This window comes from Ammospiza caudacuta, chromosome 8 (assembly GCF_027887145.1).
Source record: "Ammospiza caudacuta isolate bAmmCau1 chromosome 8, bAmmCau1.pri, whole genome shotgun sequence".
Classification (NCBI taxonomy): Eukaryota; Metazoa; Chordata; class Aves; order Passeriformes; family Passerellidae; genus Ammospiza; species Ammospiza caudacuta.
The window spans coordinates 22,444,754-22,467,266 of record NC_080600.1 but is presented as its reverse complement, the minus strand read 5'-3'; the positions used below and the strand labels follow the sequence as shown (position 1 = coordinate 22,467,266).

Here is a 22,513-nt window from a genome sequence, read left to right as displayed (position 1 = left end):
TATTGCACATTTGTAAAATATTTTACAGTGAGTTCATACAGCCAGCAATATTTAAAGCACAAAGACTTTATTTACAGTTTCATATAATAACCAGGTCCAACGGACCTAACATAAAACGAATTTATGTTAATTTTACCAACCAGCGTCCTCATCGACCATTCAATAGACATATACCTATATTTTGGAAAATGTAAACATTATTGCCAAAATCGTCGTATATACATCCCATACTTGTGTGATCATAACAAACGATTCCAACGATCGAAAAGGTTAAGCTGGTAAAAGAGTGCTACGTTTTGGTCTATTTTCTTTAGCATTAAATTATATTAATAAAAAATTTTAATGTAAACTCAGTGAACAACAGCTGGTATAATCGATATTTTTACATAAGTAGTCTTCCTATTCGTTCTTTACAAAAGGAGAAATTTGTGGGTATAGGTGTCTTCTACCGTGCTTTGAAGTTCTCTATCCAGAAAATGTTCATGTCTTGTTAGGAATCTGCTCCAGAAGCCTAGGGATGTTTCTTCTTTGCCCTTACCTACCCCCGCCCAAGGAATCTGTTCCACTGGACAAAAAACACCAACCTATGATTTATGTTCACTGAACAAAACAGTATAGCCTTTAAACTCATTTCCTGAAAGTTCATTATTAGAATATGAAAAAATCCAGTGTCTTAAAAATAGAAGTAATTTCAGGACACTTAATCGAAATACGTAATAGAGGTTTTTTTCTTTTTTCTCTTTTTTTTTTTTTTTTTTTTTTTTTTTTTTTGTTAGAGTGTAAGTGAGTGTGTGTGTGTATTCACAATCACACAGGGCCTAAACAAGCAATAGCAAGTTAGATGAGGGCTTCAACTCTTCAGAAAAATCTCATTATGTGAAGAGTGAAGTGGCTCTGTAGGGAGCATTATGGAAATATCTGGGTTTGATTTAATGAGGCTCTTCACATTGGTGGAATATCAACTTAACAGAGAAAAGTCTACCCGGGGTGTCCAAGTTACCAAAATGAAAATTGGCAATTGAGATGATAAGAAAGTGGCTTTCTTGTGCGAAATCACTTCAGGTAAGAGAGATAACATTAAATAACATACATTCTATGCACCAAGAACAATGTTTTATGTACCAAGTCTCTTATCTGTCTCTTCTAATGACTTCCCTTAGCGGGTTGTTAGTACTTGACAGCAGGTCTCTGTGCGGGGAACTTTTTTCCAATTCCACATTCAAAGGAGGTCCATCAGAGAACATGATTGGCAATTTTCGTCATAATCTGCACATTATTAGCATCAAAATTGACATGGCAGTAACACTGGTGGTTTTTGATGTGCCTTTCTTCAAGTTCAAGGAAGTCCCTCCAGTAGCAGTGGTTTGGTATAGCAGGTCTCAGTTACCCAGTGGTGGCTTTTCAGAGGCAAAGGCGCGATAGAGATGCGTGAGAAATAAATCCGAGAGCCGTTTTACCGAGAGAAGAAAAAGACGTCGAGAAAAAGAATTAAATTTAGAAAAGTGTCTGGAAGGTAAATGCTTCAGGACTACAGCCTACACCTAGAGAGATTCAAGTATTTCCCAGATAGCGTGGATTATGGTAGTTAGAAAGCGTGATCTTAAAAAATGCCTCTCCCCATCCCGACAGTGCCACACTTCCCTTCCCGTTACTGGCCCGGACGCGGCTGCCTCATCAGCTACCGCCTGTCGTACGGAAATACTCGAGACATTTCCCATTCACTCCAGCTCAAACCGAAATAATAATAATAAAAATAAAATTAAAAACAATAAAATAAGGCCAGAAAAACATTCCCTTCCGGCGGCTGCCCTCCCTGCCCCGCGGGCCCGGTTGCCTGCACCCCGCGAAGCCCGGCAGGGAGCACCGCGGGGCCGCCTCCGCGGGGGCGCGGGAGCCGCGGAGCGCCCAACCCGCCGGTCCCGCGCCCCTCAGCGGCGGGGCGCTCAGCAATAAAAAAATAGACGGAACTTTTTGGCCGAACGCGGTGGCGCCCCCCGCCCCGACCCCCCCCCCATCCCCCCGCGACTCCCTCTACAAAACGCCCCGGGCCGGGCCGGGGTAGTTATCTGGTGAGCGGCGCCTCCTCCCGCTGGTCCGGCGAGGCCACGGCGGCCTTGCTGAGCACGGCGGCCGAGTAGGGCAGGAAGCCGCTCTCGGAGCGCTGCCCCGCCGCCGTGCACGGGAACTCGGCGGCCGCGCCGCCCCGCGAGCCCAGCGCCGAGGCCGCCGCCGCCGCCGCCGCCGCCGTCTGGCTGCTGTGGCAGCTGAGGCAGGAGCAGGGCGCCGAGCCCCCCGGCGGCCCCGAGCCCGCCGCCGCCGCTGCCGCCGCCGCCGCCGCCGCCGCTGCCGAGGCGGCCGCGCTGCTGTTGAGGCCGGCGGCGGCCGGGCTCTGGTAGAGGCCGGGGTGTCGGAAGCTGCAGAGCAGCTCCGGGCGGGAGTAGGGGTGCGAGAGGGCGCGGAAAGTGTCCAGCGGGCGGATGGAGGTGGCGAAGGGCGCGGCGGCGGCCCCCGAGGCGGCGGCGGCGGCGGCGGCGGCCGTGACCCCGACGTGCGGGTAGTAGTGGAGCGGGACGTGGGAGTGGAAAGGGTAGGGCAGGCTGCCCGTGGCCGCTGCGTGGGTCATCATGTAGGTGTAGAAGCTGGGGTCGGCCGGGTGGGGCCAGGACATGGCCAGGCGCTGCCGCTTGTCCTTCATGCGCCGGTTCTGGAACCACACCTGCGGGGATACAAGCACAGCGCGGCCTCAGCTCCGCTCGACTCCGAGCCCCGCAGCACCCGTTCCCGCGGACACCGGCGGGCGCCCACCAAAACACATTGCCAAGGCTTCTAGGCGACCCCTCTCCCTCCCCGAGCAATCTCCCGTGACCTTGCCCGAGGGGAGCGGTGGTAGGGCCCTCCCTCTACTCGAGAGGGACCCATTCGATCCGAATAAATGTTTCCCTTCCAATCGTCCCGTCCTCCCCACTCAGGACTCTGTCTTCACGGTACTGACGCTCATTCATTCCCCCTACGTTTATTCTCTCCCCTCTTCACTTTAGGAAATAGGCTAACGCGATAAAAACTGACGAGGAAAATAAAAAAAAAAAACAGCAATGACAATAACTTTTAAAAAATCAAATTAAAAGTGTTGGATGCAGAAAAGCAAACGAGCACGAGTGGCACACATAGCTGCGGGCCCCGAGATCCTTCAGCCGGAGATCCCAGCCGGCCGCGGCCCGGGATGCTCGGGCAGCCAGCCGCGGCTCGGCGGGGCGCGGAACGCGGCGTACCTTGATGGTGGTTTCGGGGAGGTTGAGGGCGGCGGCCAGCTCACAGCGCCGCGGCCGCGACACGTAGTTCTCGCGGTAAAACTCCTTCTCCAGGCGGGCGATCTGTTCCCGGGTGAAGGCGGTGCGGTAGCGGCGCACCTGGTCGGCCCCCGCCGCCGAGCCGCCCAGCGCGCCGCCGCTGTGCAGGCTGCCGATCCCGGCGGCGGCGGGGGCGGAGGGGGCGGCGGCGGCGCTGGGCGTCGGGCTGCTCTCCGCGTAGCCTGCGGGGCGAGGGCACGGTGTGAGAGCGGGACACTCGCTGGCCCCCCAGTCCTCCCGGCCAGGCCGGACCGGGCCCGCCACGCCCGCGCTCAAGGCCAGCTGTCATTCTTACAAATCCCCGCTGCTAACAGAATCAATAAGTTTGGATCTGGAGGTTGTTTGTTGTTTATTGTTTGGTTGGTTGGTCGGATTGGGGATTTTCAATCCTTCGTAACTGCTTTATTTTCAGATGGGGCGCGCTTGGAGACTGCAGGGCAGCCGAGCTCAGGGGAGAGCGGGCGAGGGCCCGGCCGTGGCTCGGGGCCCGGGCTCGGCGCTAGCCTGCTCCCCTTCCACTGCCGTTCTTTAGTTTCGTTTGGGACATACAAAATAAAAGCAGCCATAAACCCCCCCCCCCCCTTTTTTTTTTCTCTAGGGTTACGTCGAGCATCCCTTCCTTTCTCTGACACATTTGACCAAAAAGGCATGCACTGTGGCGCCCAGGAAATCCACCGTTCATCTCCCTACACCTCCCCAGTAATAACAGCCTCCATCTCCTGCAATAGTAACAACCACCGTCCATCACCGTGCCCCGCTAAGAACGGGGAAGGAGACGAGGGTGTTTCAAAACGCCTCTTACAAGCAGAGGAAAAGTGAACAATGCCAAATTAGCCCGAGGTGGACACAGACAGCACGTTGCATATACACAGAGAAGGACACACACAGTCAAATGCGGGTAGTTTCCTCGCATTCCCCCCTCTCTCTCTCTCTAATTTAATCTATGTATATACACTCATATACAGCTCAAGAGACGCCGAGAGCTCCGAGAGCGCGGGGAAATACACGGAGAAAGCTTTGCCTAAATATAGGTGGGTGGATATTTGTGCCCACCTATATTCTGGATATATATCTACATATCAATGGATTTGGGCATGCACACACACACACTAAGGCACGGGCGCAGGAGCTGCCCGGACAGTGTATCTCGGCTATTGGGGTAGAGCAGTAATTGTAATAATATTTTACAGCCTGGAGCTCTGTCTTCGCAGAAGAGAGAGCGCCGATGCAGAGGCCGGCAACTTTGGCGCTGGCAGTGGGGTTCCTCTGGTTTTTAAAGCCGGTTGGCAAAGCGCGGGGCTTAGATGAAGATGATAAAGGAAGAGTTACCTTTGTTACTGTTTTCCTTCAGCTGGGAGGAAGTCAGGCTGGCCGGGGAGCGGAGCGCGGAGCAGCCCACCTCCACATCACTGTTCATATCTGCCTCTTGAGCAACTTCGGAATAAAGGCTGATTTTCTTCCTGCTTTCCGACGGCGGGATTTCGGAGGAGACAGTGCTTTCGCTGCTCGGATGCTGGAGATTGAATAAAGTGTCTATTTCAAATTTGCCTTTGGCGGAGATGTCCCCTATAGCGCTGTGCAGGGAGGCGGCAGTCAGTCTCGGGCTGAGGCGACCACTGTGCGGAGAATTTTCAAGGGCCTCCAACACCGCATTTCCAGCTGAGTCTGACAAATTCGAGAGCCTTTTGCCAGCTGTAGGGCTGTGCAGCCCTCTCTCCATCAGGATCATCTCTTTTCTTATTCTTTCCATCATCTCAGCTTTATAAAAAATGTCAAAGTTGCAGGGCTGGTCCTGTACTAATGATGAGCTGCAGCAGGGGCTAATTCACATTCAGCCCGGCAAGTGTCTCTAAATATTATTATCTGTTTTTGAGGGAGGTGTAAAAATTGTGGGATGCCAAAGCGAGGGAATGACTGGTCAAAATGACCCATACATCCTTTCTAGCCCGAAATGTCATTCATCAAAAAGTGGTGCTCGTCATTAAGGTACGAATGACGCTGTTCGAATAATCATTTATTGTAACAGGTTTATAAGCAAATAAATACAAGCTCCTGTCAGTGGATAATGAAGGCGGCTTCAGAGCAGACAAATATATCCAGGTGGAAAGAAAGAAAGACAAGAAGTGAGGAGTAAAGCTCCTGTCCTTAGCTTGATCAAATCCTGCTTGAATTGCTCTGGGGTTTGGCCTCTGGGGTGAAATTGACAGTCTGATTAATAAAATGAGCTGTGCAACATTTCCCCCTTCATTTAGGTGCATCATTATGCTCTGATTTTTGTTTTGTTGCCTTTTAGGTCCTAATGATGCAGTTTCTTTCTCATTTGTCCTCGGACAGAACTACATGCTAAATATTAGATAATACTTTTATTTATTATTATTTCTGAGGCGAATTTTAGATCACAAGGCAAGGAAATGCTCAATAGGACCAGAGGATCGAGAAGCTCCTGCCGCTGATATCTCTTTATTTTTCCCTCCCATTTCCAGACCACTTTAGTACTTTTATTTAGGAATTTACACTGACACCCCCACGCACCCGCTCACACGCGCGGTCTTTATGCCCAGACTTTACAAGTCTGCTGCCCAGATTCAAGCGTACCTACAGCAGCTACCTGGAGATTAAAATATTTGTTACAATGTAGTATATTGCAACTCTATTATCTTTGTCTTCTTTGCGTTCTTAAATATGATCTCATTTTTACTTTCTATAATCCTGCTTATCGACGAAGCTAGCCCTGGATTTTTCTTCCCTCTGGGAAAATACTGACTGTTTTACGGTATGATAGGGGAAGGAAATAACTGGAGAACATTAAATACATTCGTGATTTAAAACACTCCGTGGGCATCCATTTCATTCTCCCGGCAGCTTTCACTCCAGCCCTTTGCTTCTCTCCTCCCCACCACCAATAAAACCCAAGCATTTGAAAATTAAAAAACAATCATAGAATTAAATGATGGATGGGGGGTTATTGCCCACAGGCTCCGACCTATCAGGAACATCACCTCAGCACCCTCTCTCCGAAGTTACCTGTGGCTCAGTTAGCTCATCCCTCCGCTCCTGGCCGCTGCCGCGGGGCGAAGCGTGGCCGCGCTGCTGGAGCCACGGGCTGCCGCGCTCGGCAGACGTGACAGTCGGAAAGTCTCCCTTCAGCGGTAACTTTGCTAGTAATAATGACGCTGATGGCAACCATTTAAACGAAGATAAATCCTTTGTCGTTAGCATCTCTGGAGTGCGCTTCGATAGCTGCCCAACCTTTTTTCTCGCCGTGATTTTTTTCAACTACATCATCTAGTGTTTAGACCCTGGGAATACGAGTTTTAGCTCCCGGAGAAACACCCGAAAGTTTCCTGTGATTAAACGCGGGTTTGATTTTTTTTTTTTCTTTTTTTTTTTTTTTAATGAGACCTGTTCCTGATAATCTTGATCACACGCATCTCCTAAGTTCTTGTGATCTTGCGCATGATTCATAGTTCGAAAATGGGATACTTGTCAGTTTTTTTTTTTTTTCAATAGCCTGCTAAAGTCCCCCTAAACATTCCACCAAATATTTAACAAACATTCTAGGCGTTGTTTGCAAAATCCAGCCTTCTATTAATGAGAGTTTTATGTCAACCCTTTGAAATGTGAATTTAGACTGCAGCGCGGTGTCCCGCGTTTTACAGCCCCCAAACCAGACAAGAGTCAATGTCAACTTTTCCTGGCCCGCGGGCGCGGCGGAGGAGCGGGCGGATGCGAGGGGAGAGCAGCGGTGACACCGGCGGGGTCCGGGCCGGGCGGGAGCTGCGAGGCGCTCCCGGAGGGACGGAGCGCGTCCCGGGGAGCCCCCGCTGGGCCCGCCCGGCTCCCGCTGCCCGCGCTGCTCCGCCGGGCCCGGCTCCGCTGCAGGCGGCGGCGCGGAGGCGGAGCGGAAACCTGCGGCCGGGTTTATTGCTGTCGTTTGGCGCCCTCGTCTGTTTTCTTACATGCTGTAACGCGGCAAGCATCTTTCCCCCCGCTCTCTCGGAAACCGCAGCCGAGATACCACATCTCGGAGGCAATCGTGTGTGCGCACCACCAGAACCGGCACAGCTCTAGACTCAAAAAATGTTACTGCGCCACTAAAAAGGAGAGAACGGGTTTTATGTTATTTGGAGCGGATGAAAAAGACTATGTGAAAAGCCCCAATGTGAGAAAAATAAGTTACACTCAAGTGCGGCTATGAATGATCTTTACTAGGGTTATATTTTGCACCTTTTAAATAATACTGATTCCTTAGGTTATGTACAGAGTATCTTAAAATACAGCTAGATTCATATGCAAGAGTTATAAAATGTTATACAAGACGTTAATAATCTTCCACTAGGCAGAGGTGAGGTTACAAAACTGTTCCCTGCAATGCAGTTAATGAGTTCACCCCAGACCGTCAATCCCCTAATAAACTAGTTGTCTGTTGTTTAAAATCCCAGAAAAGTAGAGGTTTTTACTGCACTGATATTTATCTCTTTGCTTGATGTTTGTGTGGGTCAGGGGAGTTTATATTTTGGGATTATTTTGTTTAGCTATTTTTAAAATTTTTTTTTAATTGTTGCTTTCTTTTGTGGTATTCCGTTGGGGGTTTTGTTTGGTTGGGGTTTTCTTTTTCCAAAAAGAATAGCACCGCCTACAAAATCTCTCAGAATGTTTGTAGTTGTTCAAAATCAATAGCTAAGCCTGAAAAACCACGGACATTGAAGCGACATTAGTGGGCAAAGAGGGAGGAAGTTACAGAGACCGCCGAGAAATATGTGAGCTTTTGTTGGAGTCTGTTTACTCAGTTGTTCTTGTAAGTTTTAATAGCTGCTTAGGCTTTTGGCCAGATTTTTACCTTGAAAGTTATTGCTGGAGGCATCAAAGAATATTTCAGTACTCATGTATTAAATCTTACCCGGAGAAAAGGGGTCACATAGTTTAATTGAACCGAAGTTTGTATTGAATAAGACAAACATCTCGGGCAACTTTTCACCGGTCGGAGCGTTCTTGGGAGGAAGACGAGCGGGAATAAATGCTTCCCATCCCGCAGCGGGGCAGGCCGCCAGCAAGGCCCCGGGGCAGCGCGCAGGACACACCCGCGGTAGCGCAGGGACGCGGGGTGGGAGAAGCGGCGGTGCGGTGCTCGGGGGGTGCGGTGGCCGTGGGGAGTGCGGGGGCGCGGGGAGCCGGTCCCGGCGGGGCGGCCCCGAGGGACCCGCGGCTCGGGGAGCGCTCGGCCCGCGGCGGCACCGGCGGCACCGGCGGCAGGCACGGCGGCGACACCTGGCGGCTCCTCGGCGGCACTGGCGGCACTGCCGGCCCTGCCAGACCTGCCTTGCCAGCTCGGCGCGGCGGGCTCTGCCCGGCCAGCTCTGCTCTGCCCAACCTGCCCTGCCCAACCTGCCCTACCCGACCTGCCCTTCCTGCTCTGCCCTGCCAGCCCTGCCTGCTCTGCCCTGCTAGCTCTGCCCTACCCGACCTGCCCTTCCTGCTCTGCCCTGCTAGTTCTGCTAGGCCAGCCCTGCCCTTCCTGCCCGCCCTGACCTGCCAGCTCTGCCCGGCCGGCTCTGCCTGCTCTGCCCTGCCAGCTCTGCCCTGCCCAACTTGCCCTGCCTGCTCTGCCCTGCCTGTTCTGCCCTGCCAGCCCTTCCTATTCTGCCCTGCTAGTTCTGCCAGCCCTGCCCTGCTACTCCTTCCCTGCCAGCCCTGCCCTGCCCCGCCAGCCCTGCCAGTCCTGCCTTCCTATCCTGCCAGCCCTGCCAGTCCTGCCTTTGTGTCCCGCCAGCCCTGCCCTTCCTTTGCGGCCAGCCGGAGGCCTGTCCTGCCTGTCGTACCCTCCGGCCCTGCCCGCCGGCCCTATCGGATCTGACGGCCGGCCCTGCCCTCCCTGTTGGCCGGTCCTGCCCGCAGGTGCTGCCACCCTTTGGTCCAGCCCTGCCCGTCCCTCACCCCAGCCGGAGGCCGCCTGGCAGGGCAGCTCCAGCGGCTGTGCCGGTGTCTGAGCACGCAGCACGCTCCTTCCTGCCCAGCTCCGACTGTCCCCTCTGGCCCAGGCCGCCATACAAGCACAGGGCCAGTCTCGGGGCGTGCGTGTTCAGTCTATATCGCTTGTGAAATGTCACTGGCGAGGGAAGGACACTTGCACAGCGTGTCCCCGAGTCCCGCGGGCCCTGCACACCGCCCCTCCCCGCGCTGCCCGGCAGAAACCCACGGGGCGCTAGGCGAGTTCCGCCGTTCCATGGCTCTGAGTTCCGCCGTTCCATGGCTCTGAGTTCCGCAGTTCCATGGCTCTGAGCCTCACAGTCTCACAATTCCTCTGTGCCTTCTGAGGCTGCCTCTGCATACAGACGGGGTTTCACTCAAACGATAAAGCCCACGTCCGGAGGCGAAGGGGCTCGGCCGGTGGTTCAGTTTCGGCTGCAGCTGCGGCTGGCTGCAGAGCCGCTCCAAGGTCAGGGTCCCGCGGTCCCCGCGCTGCTGCAGAGCGGCGGGGGCAGGCAGAGAGCGGCCGGCCCCGGCCCGTGACCCCAGAGCTCAAGTTCAACGCCCGCAGTGCTCAGCCGCCCGCGGCCGCGTCACCGACGCCGCGCGGGGAGCCCCGAGAAAACTTTCTCCGTCTCGAAACGGATTCTTTAAGGCTGAAGTAACTAAAGAAGTGAGAAGCTGTGGCATAGATCTGGAGGGGGAAATAGTTTAACAATTCTTTGCGTGTTGCTGTTCAATCTATTCGTTATCGTAACTGGCTATTTTTTAAAGGCATGGGGAAAAAAATAAAGTTCTTCTGTTCTGTTTAGCTATTAAAAATTCATACGAATTAAAAGGTAACAATGGAACGCAGTGGAAACAGGATAAAGTTTGAGAGACATATAAATCGAGTGATTTTGTTTGTGTTCTCTGTTTGTCCTGGACGAGAATGTTTTTCTTATACCAAACACGAACATAAGAAGCAACTTCCTATCGACACAATTACCATCGGCAAATTCTGGAGAGGGAGGAGATAAAAAATCGGGGGGGGGGGGGTCCTGTAAGAGATGGATACTAGACAGATACTAAAAGCCTGTGCTAAAAGTTTGAGTGGAATCCTAGCTGTATTAAATCATGGTGAATGCACTTGTCTAAATGAGATGATTTCAGGATTGTAAAAATTAAAAAAAAAAAAAAACAAACCCACAAGCTTTTCTTCTGGGGAAGCACAAGCACGCCTGCAGCGTTGCTTTCTAGCTCATGTACTCTGCGGATTCCCATGCAATGTGTCAATGGAAAATGCGACGCGACTCCTCGGGGCGCTGGCCACCCGCGGAAGCGCTGCCCAGAGAGGACAGAGACGGCCTGGCAGGGACAGGGACCCGGCCAGCGCGGCAGGTCCCCCTGCCCTGCCCGACACGGCTGAGCCCTGTGGGAGCTGCTCTCCCTGGGCAAAGGAAGCGCCGGGCTGCTCGGGGCCTCTGGACCGGGGGTGCGGGACCCATCCTGCGACTTGTAAACTGGGTGGGTGCTCTCCGAGAACCGACCTTTGCTCATGAGATCATTTATTCCTGTGTATAATATCCTGCCGTGCAAGGCAATGCTGTTTTCTACACCCTTCACAAAGCAGCTCTGTACAGAATTGAAGTTGTTGGTCATGAACCCGCCCAAAGAGTTTTTTGGTACACCGAGGGGCACTGGCTGGAGCAGAGGTCTCGGCAGAGCTGAAGACCTCTACGGGAGCGCTGCGGCTGCACCGTGGTTTCCTTTGATGCAATCGACCTCAAAAAGCTCGGAAACCCTACCCTTTAGGTGTTCCTTTCTTTCGCGGCCTTATTTAAATATCCTGACATGAGAGAAAATTTTACCGCATTTATTGAAAGAGGAAACACAACAGGACGTGGGAATACACATAGAAAGATGTCCGGAGAAATAAAGTCCTTCGTTTCTCTGGGCTTCTTTTAATAGCAAAGTTTTCGGTAGAAAGTTGCTTGCAGCCACATAAAAGGGTGAGAAAATTGTTCTTCCACAAAACTTCCTTCTAATTACGGAGCATTTAATGTCCTGAGAGTAAATACTGATTCTGCCTATAACCGAGAGAAACTTGTAATCACGCCTGGCTCACTCCTCAGCTGATTACGAAAGATTAATAGCAAATATGCGGTCAGAGCTAATGAACATGAACTCGTCTATGACATTCGGCCGTTCCGTAATTATGGGTACCCGTTTGTCATTCCAAACCCCCTTCCAGGGGTACCGCCGGCGATCATTAGACCGGGTACCAAGTCGGGCTGGGTGACGGGCGCTGCTGCGGGACCTGCGGCTGTCCCGCGCAGCCCAGCGAGCGGGGACCCCGCCCCACCTGCCCGGGCTGCTCGGCACGGGCCCCCCCGAGCCCCGCAGTGGTGCCGGCACTGAGCTTCACCTCCATGGCCGCTGCCTCTCCTCCCATGCGCCCGAGCCTCCGCAGGGACAGTAAACACAGCCCAGCTCTGGGGTTTTCAGCGGCGCGGAGTTTCCCTGTCCTTCCCCCCGACGCTGACACTTTTCCCAGCAACTTCTTGCCCTCCGCGCCCAAGAGAGAGCAAAGTGTGCAATACACAACTGCGGAGCGACTGGACTCGGTCCAGAGGGGTAGGGATTGGAGTTGTGGTTGAGGTTGTGGTTGGGGCTGGAGCTGGAGCTGGGAGTCGTCTTCGGAGCTTTCTCCATTTCCAGTACTCCGCGCTCCTGCATTTCCATCCCGACTCGGTGAGAGAGTCGAGGGAGACGACAGAAGGATTTGCCACCTTCTTGGGAAGTGACCGCGGGAACAGCCGTCAGCGTAAGCAAACTCTGCTTTTTAACTAGGCTGCCTTACCACGACATGAGCTGACACTGCACGGGGAAAAAGCCACATCTAATGAGTGCCAGGCTCAGCATCTTGCGCTGCGCACAGCCCCGTGCATTTTCCTAGCCGGGAGCGATATCGGGGGGAGTAAGGAGAGGGGGGGGGGTGGGTAAAAGGAGGGTTCTCCCAGGGACCGACAGCTCAGTGAAGACAGGGCACCCCTTTTCCCATAGAACAAAGCCTATTTACTCCATACATCACCGGGAAGAAGGGAGGTGGGGAGGATAGAATACAAAGACTGGGTTGGGGTTTTCCCCCTCTTGCAGAGGCAACAATGAACTGGAGAAAGTCTCGCTGTGGATCCGGTGAGACCCCTGTCCGTGGCTGTAAAAAAGGCCCCTGCCGGCGGCCTCAAAAGGTCCAGTGGTACTCGGCTGGCCTTTTTGAAGCCGCGAGCAGGAGGAAGGGTGAGATGAGGAAACGGGGGCCTAGGTTGGTCCGGAGGGGCATCACCGCTGCTCGCCCGCCCAATCTCCCCCCGCTGCAGCGCCGGGGCCGTGGCGGGGCGGGAGCGCGGCTGCGGGGCGGGGGTGGGAGCGGAGGGTGGGGGCGCCGTCGGTGCCGGCCGGGGGGCTGCGAGGCGAAAGGGGCAGTGCGGGCAGCGGGAGGGTCACATGTTCCGACGGCAGCCTATGAGCAGCCCCCCGGCTGAGGCAAACTAATCTGGGGCCGGCCGCCCCCGCCCCGGTCCCCCCTCCCAACCTGGACTTCGTTTTTATAAACGTACCGCCAGGATCCAACCTGTTGGAGGCAAATAACCATCCGCACCATGCCCGGCCGGGGACCGAGCCGCCGCCGCCGCCGCCTGCGATGTGCAAGGCCATGAGCAAAGCAGCGAGCTGGGACATGGACGGACTGCGCGGCGACAGCAGCGGCGGCGGCGGCGGCGGCGGCGGCGGAGCCCCCGGGCAGTGCCGTAACTTTCTGTCCTCGCCCGTTTTTGGGGCGGCGCACACGGGCCGAGCGGCCGCCGCCGCCGCTGCCGCCGCCGCCGCCTCGGGTTTCGCCTACGCCGGCGGAGGGGAGCGCTCGGGGGCGGCGGCGAGGCCCGACCCCCCGACCAAGGACTGCCCGGGCTCCGCCACGCCGGCCGGCGCCCCCGCGCTGGGCTATGGGTATCACTTTGGCAATGGATACTATAGCTGCAGGATGTCCCACGGGGTCGGGATACAGCAAAACGCCCTGAAGTCTCCCCCCCACGCCTCCATTGGCGGCTTTCCCGTGGAAAAGTACATGGACGTCTCCAGCTTGACCAGCACGAGTGTCCCCGCCAATGAAGTCTCCTCCAGGGCAAAGGAAGTGTCCTTCTACCAGGGCTATACAACCCCCTACCAGCACGTTCCTGGGTACATAGACATGGTCTCAACGTTTGGCTCTGGGGAACCGAGACACGAAACATACATTTCAATGGAGGGCTATCAGTCCTGGACTCTGGCTAATGGCTGGAATAGTCAGGTTTACTGTGCCAAAGATCAGACACAGAGCTCGCACTTCTGGAAATCGTCCTTTCCAGGTACGAGAGGGGGAGAAATGGTCTGAGCAGAACACCCCCGCGCCTCCTCCGCCTTCCCGTCCCCTCCCCCGCCCGCGGGCTGCAGGGGCGGCCTGCCGAGCCGGACACGCTGCACAGACACGCATAGGGCAGGGTGGGGGCGGTGGATATTCTCTTTTTCTCACTCCCCCCTCGGCCGTCTACCCCCGAGAAAACCCTCACCCTCTGCTTTCCATGCCCGCGGGACCGACCCCAGAACCTCCCCGCCACCAGCGCCAGGGCACCCGACCCCCGGGCTGCGAGCTCCGGGCGGCCCCGGGCTCCTTCTCCCGCTGCTTCCCTCGGTGGCCGGGTTTAGAGTCGCGTTTGAAGTTTGCAGGACGGCGGCTCGAATGCTTGCTCTCCTCTGCCTCTGCGGCTGGCCACTGATCCGGCGGCCCCAGAGCACTTAAGAGACCGCGAGCAGTGAGGGCACAGAGGCACAAACCACATGCAAACAAACCCGGGGAACTCTCAGCAAAGCGATTTCTGTGTGTGCGCTGCCAGCAGCGAGCCGCTTTCAGCCCCCCAGCCAAATCCCCACCGCCCTGCATGCTCGGTTAGCGATGCATGCCTGAAAAGTGATGACAGTCCATCAAAGTTTTGGTGGGGCTTTACTAGAGTGCAAATAATGTGGCAGTGTAAATAATAATAAACTGTAAACAACCCGGCATTATTTATTTGCCCATGAAAACCAGTGCCCAACAAGTATCGGTTGAGCTTTAAAAGCCTGTAATAAAATTCTGATTTTTCACATAATGTCTTTTACAATAGGGGACGTTGCACTAAACCAGCCCGATATGTGTGTCTACCGGCGCGGGAGGAAGAAGCGAGTGCCGTACACAAAACTGCAGCTTAAAGAACTCGAGAATGAATATGCCATTAACAAGTTCATTAACAAGGACAAGAGGCGAAGGATATCCGCAGCCACAAACTTGTCTGAGAGACAAGTTACCATTTGGTTTCAGAACAGGAGGGTGAAGGATAAGAAAATAGTCTCCAAACTGAAAGACAACGTATCCTGATGCATTAATTGCGGACAGTGATGAAAATATACACTCAATTTACCACCAGCTAAAGACTTTTGAAAAGACTTGAAAATATATTTAATTTTTTTTTTTGTCCTTCCAGCGGTGGCGAAATTTCGGGAATTGTTTTCCGTGAAAGTCAGCGTTTTTCTCTCAGTGTAAGGGAGTGTTGACAAGTGAATTATAGTTTCTTCTTTTTGAAAATAATAATAATAATATTAATATTAATTATATTTTCTGTTCTTCCCTCTAGGCCAGTATAAACGAATTTAAATATGTTGAATGGTAAAAGCTATAATTTTTTTAATGCTTAAGTCTTTGGGGGGTATTCTGTGATTTTTCTTTTTTTTTTTTTTTTTTCCTCTAAGCAACAGCCAGTGCCAGAAAGTGTCAGTTTTGATTTGGTATCGTAAACTTCAAAACACGCCGAGTGAAAAAAAAAAAAAATCAATCGGAAATGCAAGAAAGCCGGAATAAAGACCCGCGGCAGCACCCGGCTTCTGCCAAACTTGCCTGGCCCACTGGGACCCGGAGAGAATTGAGTGCAGGGTTCCTGGCTGCAGCAGAGTTTTTAATTACTTTGTCAAGGAAGGGAGAACCTCTCGGAGCAGTTGCGGGGCGCAGAATGGCAGGCGCGTCCCGCCGCGCTCCCCGCTCCTGCGGGTTTGGGGTCGAGCTCGGGTTTGCGCCTTTTATCCGCCGCAGTTTCGCTTTCAGTGCGAGGAGCCCGCGCTGTCCGGCTGGAAAAGGAGCCCCGGCTGGAAAAGGAGCCCGGCTGGACAAGGGAAGCTCTCTTGTCCCGCGCAGGGCTGAGCGCTCCGCGGAGGCGCAGATCGCGGAGCCCCGGGGCGGGACGGCTCGGGCAGCTCGGCCTGCAGCCAGAGGAGAGGCTGCCCTGCAGAGGTGTGTATGGACCTGCACAGAGCTGGCGGGGAATGCCCGCTCTGCCCTGTTTGTCCGGACCAGCCCAAGACTCTTCTACTTCCTCACGCCCAAAAACTCCTTGATGGACAAGCGAAGGTCACTGCTAGGTTTTCATTTACAAAACTAAACGGGTGTTTATGACAGAAGCAATAAATAAGGAAATTCAAAAGATGCTGTAATTTATATGGGCCGAAAGGCTAAGATTTTGTCGATTTTTTTATTCTTTTAAACCTAGTGTGCATGTTGTGATATACACAGGGTGATCAGACACGCTAATCAACAACCAGGAAAGAGAAGCGGTATCCTCTCTGTTAATGTGCCTCATTTAATTATTAAAATGTGTTCCAAACGAGTATTATTTATTATAATATACTATTGCTCTAAACATTTTGATTAACCTTGTATGTGGTAAGACATACGATAAATCTATTTCTCCATAAACGATTTTTTAAAAATTTGTCTTAAAGTCAGCTTTTACTTTGTGTTGGAGATACAATCTGAACTTCAAAACTGTTAACGATGTTGCAAATCTTTTCCTGAACCATCTTTAATAAAACGATTTCTTTTCGCTGTATATAAAAAGAGAGAAAGAAATTCGCCTTCTTTTGCCGCAGGGGGTTTCACGGGCTCCAGGTCTGCCTGGAATCCTCTCAGGGACACAGGATGCCTTTCCTGGCAAATGAGAGGTAGATAGACGGGCATTAAAGGATGAGGAAGAGCATCCGAGGGTGCCTCGTCGGCAGCATAGGGTTTTAGTGAGAAGGAAATGCTGCCTGCAGAAGCACAGGGCTGGGAAGCGAAGGGCTGTGTGTCCCCTGTCCCCCCGAGCCCCGCTCCGCCTGCCCTCGGCCGCCCCTTTGTTCTCCCTTTCCAAAACGTCCCGGCACTTGCCGCTTCCCCGGGCCGGCCCGGAGCGGTGCCTCCGTCTTCCCCGCAGCCGCCTGGCTCCATCGGGAGGTTATCTTCCTCTTCCTCCGCCCTCTTCCTTCCCCTTTCTACTCCACTCGCACGTTCATGGCGTTTGTTTTCCCTGAAAGGACGAAAAAAGTCAGTTTCTGAGCAGTTCAGATTTTATCGCAAAGCGCATTTTTGTTCAATTCTAATATAAAAGGACACTTGTGCCGCTCTTCATTTACGTGCCTGGAACAGCCCGCTCTGCTGATGCAACCTTCTTTTCTCCGAATGTTTTAAATTCTTGTCTTCTGCCCCTTGGCACCCCACTCACCCGCACACACTGCCATTAGTTCTGCGGAGGTTTTCCTCCCCCGAGCCTCCCTGCGGACGGACGGCCGGGCACTGCCAGAGCTGTTTTGTTTCCCGGCCGCGGAGCCATCGCGGGCTGCTCTCTTCCTCCTCCCAGGCTTAACCTTTGGCTCTGCCGGGCTCCGCGCTCTCGGAAGGCGCAGCTTGCCCAGCCAAAGCCGCCTTCCTCGGGCAGAATGAAACCCGAACTGTCTGGCAAATCGGTACCAGATGGAGAGGAGTCGCTTTTTAGTTTCCTAAGAACGGGCAGAATCATTAAGAAGCCAGCAGCTACCGGCAGGAGGAAGATGAGGCGCACATCTGCCCCCCTACCTACAGGCTGAAATTCAAAGGTGAAATCAAAAGGCTGAAATTAAGCCTGGAGCTGGGGCGTTGGTGAGCCTTGTTCAAAACCTCCTGGGCCGGGCTGCAGCCGCGCAGCCCCAGCCGCCCATGTTCAGAGAAGAGGCTGTGAAGGTTCCTCTGAAACGAAGCGCTCGTTATTGCGGATAATTAACATGTACCTCGACAAAGCGAATTGCAGATGCACAGCGGCGCAGTGATGCACTGCTGGGCTCCTGTCAGGCAGCGCTGTTTCCCAGCCATGTCTGAGGCAATCCTGCCATCTCCTGGACAACCCCCGGCATAGGCAGGGGAAGCCTTCCCCCGGCTCCGGGCGCCGCGTTTCCGAGTGATAAACGAGCGAGGGAGGCTCGGTCACACGCAGAGCACCCTTCGTCCGTGAACGGGAGGACTGTGCCAGTGAAATTACAGCGTGTGGTCAGCTCTGATGTCCAGGCCTATCCGGACGCCTGGTTAAAAACCAGAGGGGGGAAAAAAAAGAGCGGAAAAGAGGAAAGGAGCGTGTGAAGCAGGCCCCCGGGCCGCCCTGTTCCTCAGCGGCGATATTTCCTGTACAGACACAGGCGGGGGGACACCCGAGGCATTAACACGCCGCCCCCAAACCAGCAGCCGGATGGGGCTGGAAAAAGCAGCACAAGCCCGTCCGAGGCTCTCCCTCCACTCCAGCCCGCTCCCCTCGGCTCCGAGGCCAGCCGCCTCTGGAACATGATGTTTCTCTAAATGTTTTTCCATGTAGATTTAAACACTTTCCGTAACTGTGAGTGTCTCCAGCTATTTCAGGTTTTTATTATGTTATCTTTTTTTTTTTCCTTTCTTTTTAATTTTTTGTATTAATTAGCAATTACAAACGACTTGAATATTAATTGAAAGCTCTGTTTTCTCTAACCCCATAAAAGTTAGTTTGAAGTGTCACCTTTCTTTCCGGTAACTGGGAACTCACATCCATTCCTTGTGTTTATTGCAGACAAAAATATAGCCTTTGAACTGAATGTTCCTTTTCTCTTCCAAGAACCGAAAAGCAGCTCTTTTGTAAAAGGCGATTATGAAAAAAAAATATATTTCCCATTTTCTAAGGGAACACAAAGTTAGAATACAAGTCAGCTAATAAGAGGGAGATTCAATTGGTAGACATAATTCAAACAATAAAAATTAAAGGCAGTGGTCAGCAATATCCTCCAGCGGTGCTTGTGTGGTCCTGTGTGGTCTAGGAGAGAGCAATCATTTAAAGATTTTTTTTCCAGGGCAATGAAATTACTGCAGAATTTCCCTCAATTTCCCATTAAACTGAAAGATGAATTTGATTAGGACAATGTCAAGAAGGGCAGCGTCTCTGATCTCGCCTTAGAAATAAAACCAAGATTAAAACTGTGATTAAGAGGATAATAACAGGGAAAATTAACCCTACATGCTAACTAGGTTCAAGTTTTTAACCGAGGTAATGAAAGTGGCAAAGCCCAGGCATTAAGGCTTCGCTGGACGCCGGGTTCGCACACACCGGGGGGACCTTGGGAGAAAGGCCGGGGACAGAAACCCCACTCCGGGTGGCGGATCGGCCTCAGCGTCCCGCGGGTTTGTGGGCGGCGGGCAGGGGGAGCCGGGAGCGCGGAGCCCGCGGGTGCCCCAATCCTTCCCCAGCTCCCTGCCAGGGCTCCGGGGGCAGCTCACGGGGCCTTGTCCCTTCTCTGTCTCCCTAACCGCACGGTCTGGGAAAGGACACGGGCAATCTCCTGTGAGGATGCTCTCACATATGATTTAATAACTATGGGGTTATGGGGAAATGAGAGAGATAATGGAACAAATGGGCTCTTTTTTGATCAACCAAAAATATAAAAATATGTGTAACTCCCCAAAATAACACAGTAATAAAACAGCGAGGGATGATTTTCTTCTCATGGGAGAAAATCTCCTCACACACAACCTGGGAGATGAGGCTGACTCTCCCCTCCCTGTGCCCGCTGCTGCGTTCATACCCTCTCTGCTGAGGAGCAGACCCTGGCATTTTCTTTCTTGAAGTCTTCCGAATTTATTTATTTGTTTATTTATTTATTTAATCTCAGAGGGTTGCCCAAGCAATTCCGTGTTGTTGCTGCTGTTGTTCTCTGTTTGTTGATGTTTGTTTGATTGTATTTCAAAGACAAAACAGATTCCGAGTTTTAGAAGTGTTGCTCGCCAGAAGCGCTTCCAAGTGAAGATGAAAGGCAAAAGGGGTAAAAAGGACAGACGTGCGGACCTGAGAGAATGCTGGTCAGTAGTGTGCCAGAATGACGATCTCGGTAATATCCCATCCATTTACACTTTATTTGCACGCATATGCATATCATGCAGTTGGGGCAGAAGTACACACGTATGCCTAAAACATCCACATCTCACAGACATCGCAAGTTCTTTCCAGCCCCCGGTGCCCACTCTTACCGTGGGTATCAGGGTTCTGGCCCGGAGGGCGCTGCCAGCCGGGGGGCACGGCCGGCACGGGCTGCGCCGGGGCTGCCCCGTCCTCTCGGCAAATGTTTGTTTTCCGCGCATCCCTCCACTGGCGCCGCAGCTCTGCCAACCCACCCCGGCCACTTTTATAGAAGCAGAGACCGTGGTTTCCCCTCCCCCTTGCGAGCTCGATATTTTCATATTTCAAGTGTTATCATAAGACTTTTTAAAAGTGGGGGTGAAGAGAAAGAAAAAAAAAAAAAAAGGGTGGGGAGGGGGGGACTCTGTGGCTCGGTCGCTGGAGGCGGTGCTGAAATTACCGGCTTTGAAGAACCTGTCTGCAAAGTTTCGTCCAATCGTTTCAGGCTTTCCGCTTATTCCCTGTTGTAACTAAATACCGCTGTAAGAACAGCTGAAGTCCTTTGTTGGAAATGTGTGATCGCAGTCTCTACAGATCTGGCTACGTTGGTTCTCTCTTGAATTTGCAATCGCCAGATTCCTTTTATTTTCCTAATTTGCGGGCTAATGGCAGTCAATTGGCGGCTCTGCCCACCATTTCCTACCCGCGGAGCTCGATCCCCTGGACTTGCTCAAGTTCGTGCGCAGCCCAGCCGCAGAGCCACGCGTTCGGCGGCGCGGCGCAGCCTTACCTCCCCGGCTCCGTTCCAATCAACATCGGCTCCAACGGCAACAAGGAGTGCCTGGAAGACAACAATAAATATTACGCCCACGATACGAGCTCCAAACAAGAGGAGAGATGCAGGCAGAGGCAATCTTTTGCAAATGACCCAACTGTTACTCACACAGCCAACTTAAAGCCCGTAAAGTATGACCACTCGAGCCTGCAGAGAAGTTTGCACGGCTCGGCTGCTCTTTTTGAAGTGAATTCCTGCAATTCAAGCTTAAAGGAGGACATCAAGAATCCCGTCAACTTGAACCTGACAGTTCAGCCCGCAGCAGTCCAGTCATGCCTCAGACCTTCAGTGCAGGATGGTATGCCTTAAACATCTCGCTTAAGTTAGAAGAGACCTATATATATATATATATAGTTCTTTTTAAGAGATGCCTGTAATTACTTTGTAACCCTCCATGTAACTTTTTCTGAGCAAAAATCACTGAATCTGACTCGGAGATTAGATAGAAATTGTGCTGTCAGATTTGCTTTGCCCAGTTTTCTGACCTAGTTTAGCTCTGATATGTTGCGGTGTTTTTTTTTTTTTTTTTGTTGTTGTTGTTTTTTTGTTGTTGTTGTTTTTTCTTTTTGGTTGGTTTTGGGTTTTTTGGGTTGGTTTTTTGTTTTGCTTTGTTTTGGTTTTTTTTCATATTCCTATATTTGCATAACCAGACTTAATCCACTAAATTATCGACGTGTTTGTTGTAGGTTTGCCTTGGTGCCCCACCCAGGGGAGATCGAGAAAGAAACGGAAACCATACACAAAACAACAAATTGCTGAATTGGAAAACGAGTTTCTCCTCAATGAGTTTATTAACCGACAGAAGAGGAAAGAACTATCAAACAGACTGAATTTAAGCGATCAGCAAGTTAAAATTTGGTTTCAGAACCGGAGGATGAAAAAGAAAAGAGTAGTTATGCGAGAGCAGGCTCTTTCTATGTACTAGAGCAGAGTCCACCCGTTCCTGCATGAACTTGTGCCCGGAGTGTTCACCCCTAGAGTAGAGCGTACGCGCAGGGAATCGCGGGCAGTGTGTCTTTTTACCATTTAAACCAAATTCTCGAAACGCGTAGGACCCCTCCGTAAATAGGCAGCGCTGAGTTCTTAGCCAAGATGAAGAAGACGAGCCGGACCAGCACGGAAACATGTATTATCAGCTTTTTACCTTTCTTTCTACATTTATATAGATTTTGTCCTGCATCCCACCCACCCTCTCTTTCCCCGGAGAACAAGCGGTGCTAAACTAAGATCGATTTCTTTTATCTGTATGTAAACACCATTTTGCAGCAAAATAAAGGAATAACGCCTAGTAAAGACGTCAGCTCTGTGAGTCCCGGCCGCTCCCTTCATCTGCTGCCCTGCACGCAGGGCCAGCCTGCGGCGCCGGCTTGTTTTGTGGTTTGGAGTAACCTGCGCGAGCAGCGATGGGGAAAGTGGTTAGCAAATAAACCTTTTTCTTTAGTCTTTTTTTTTTTTTTTCTCCCCTTTCCACCCTGCCCCCCGGAGCCGCAGACCCGACCGCAGCCCTGCGGAGCGCGCACGTGACAGCCGCGCAGGGCCGCGCGTACCCTGAGCGCGCACCCGGCCCCGCGGAGCCGCCCCGACGGCGCAGCGCGGCCGGAGCGCTGTGTGCGCCAGCCCCGGGCACGGCCGAGGGCTCCCGCCCCGGGAAAAGCGCCCCTCTGCCCCCCGCGCCTCCCGGGCAGCGCGGGGCCTCCCCCGGGGCCGGGCCCTGCCCTTCGCCCTCCTGACTTTGGCCTTGTCCAGGCGCTGCCCCGACAGACGGACGGCGGGCGGTGCCGGGACACAGGCCCGGGCTCAGAGCGGCTGAGGGCAGGCTGGGCCCAGTCTCACCCCGAGGTGCTGCAGGCGCAGGAACAGCACGGAGGTTTTGCTGATTGTTTCACCAGTCAGCCCTCATGGCCGTTTCTGCATAGATTTGCATGAGGGAAAAGTGAGAACGGGTTCGGGATTTTGCCCAGATTTAGACCTCAGAGGATAACCCAACCAGAGGGGCTGGTAGCAGTGTCTAAGCCGTTTGAACACTGTTTTGGGACGAGATTGAGATCGATTTTCCCCGCATCTTGATGAGAGGTTTTCCCTGCCGAGAGCCGCCGGCCTCTGCAACATCCGAGCAGGGAGAC

General features: G+C 52.8%; 3 protein-coding genes across 3 annotated transcripts; 2 read left to right on the top strand and 1 right to left on the bottom strand.

Moving 5' to 3' along the window:
- Positions 1-2,062: 2,062 nt before the first annotated feature.
- On the bottom strand, positions 2,063-5,100 carry EVX2 (even-skipped homeobox 2). The gene is made up of 3 exons (XM_058809948.1): positions 4,677-5,100; positions 3,270-3,529; positions 2,063-2,716 (listed from the first exon to the last, which is right to left on the bottom strand). The coding sequence occupies exons 1-3, from the start codon at positions 5,098-5,100 to the stop codon at positions 2,063-2,065; spliced, it is 1,338 nt and encodes a 445-aa protein (XP_058665931.1).
- A 7,932-nt stretch (positions 5,101-13,032) lies between these two features.
- On the top strand, positions 13,033-14,742 carry HOXD13 (homeobox D13). Its single transcript, XM_058809890.1, has 2 exons — positions 13,033-13,699; positions 14,492-14,742. The coding sequence occupies exons 1-2, from the start codon at positions 13,033-13,035 to the stop codon at positions 14,740-14,742; spliced, it is 918 nt and encodes a 305-aa protein (XP_058665873.1).
- Positions 14,743-20,126: 5,384 nt separating this feature from the next.
- Positions 20,127-21,315, top strand: HOXD12 (homeobox D12). The gene is made up of 2 exons (XM_058809920.1): positions 20,127-20,688; positions 21,077-21,315. Exons 1-2 carry the CDS (start codon positions 20,127-20,129, stop codon positions 21,313-21,315), a joined length of 801 nt encoding a protein of 266 aa, XP_058665903.1.
- Positions 21,316-22,513: the final 1,198 nt, after the last annotated feature.

Bases quoted from the DNA above. Each gene is read 5' to 3' on its own strand.
- EVX2 (XM_058809948.1), bottom strand. From the start codon at position 5,100: ATGATGGAAAGAATAAGAAAAGAGATGATCCTGATGGAGAGAGGGCTG. The intron at 3,530-4,676 runs GTAACTCTTCCT...CTCGCCCCGCAG, and splicing joins GAAGGAAAACAGTAACAAAG to GCTACGCGGAGAGCAGCCCG. The intron at 2,717-3,269 runs GTACGCCGCGTT...GTATCCCCGCAG, and splicing joins TCCCCGAAACCACCATCAAG to GTGTGGTTCCAGAACCGGCG.
- HOXD13 (XM_058809890.1), top strand. From the start codon at position 13,033: ATGGACGGACTGCGCGGCGACAGCAGCGGCGGCGGCGGCGGCGGCGGC. The intron at 13,700-14,491 runs GTACGAGAGGGG...CTTTTACAATAG, and splicing joins CTGGAAATCGTCCTTTCCAG to GGGACGTTGCACTAAACCAG.
- HOXD12 (XM_058809920.1), top strand. From the start codon at position 20,127: ATGTGTGATCGCAGTCTCTACAGATCTGGCTACGTTGGTTCTCTCTTG. The intron at 20,689-21,076 runs GTATGCCTTAAA...TGTTTGTTGTAG, and splicing joins CAGACCTTCAGTGCAGGATG to GTTTGCCTTGGTGCCCCACC.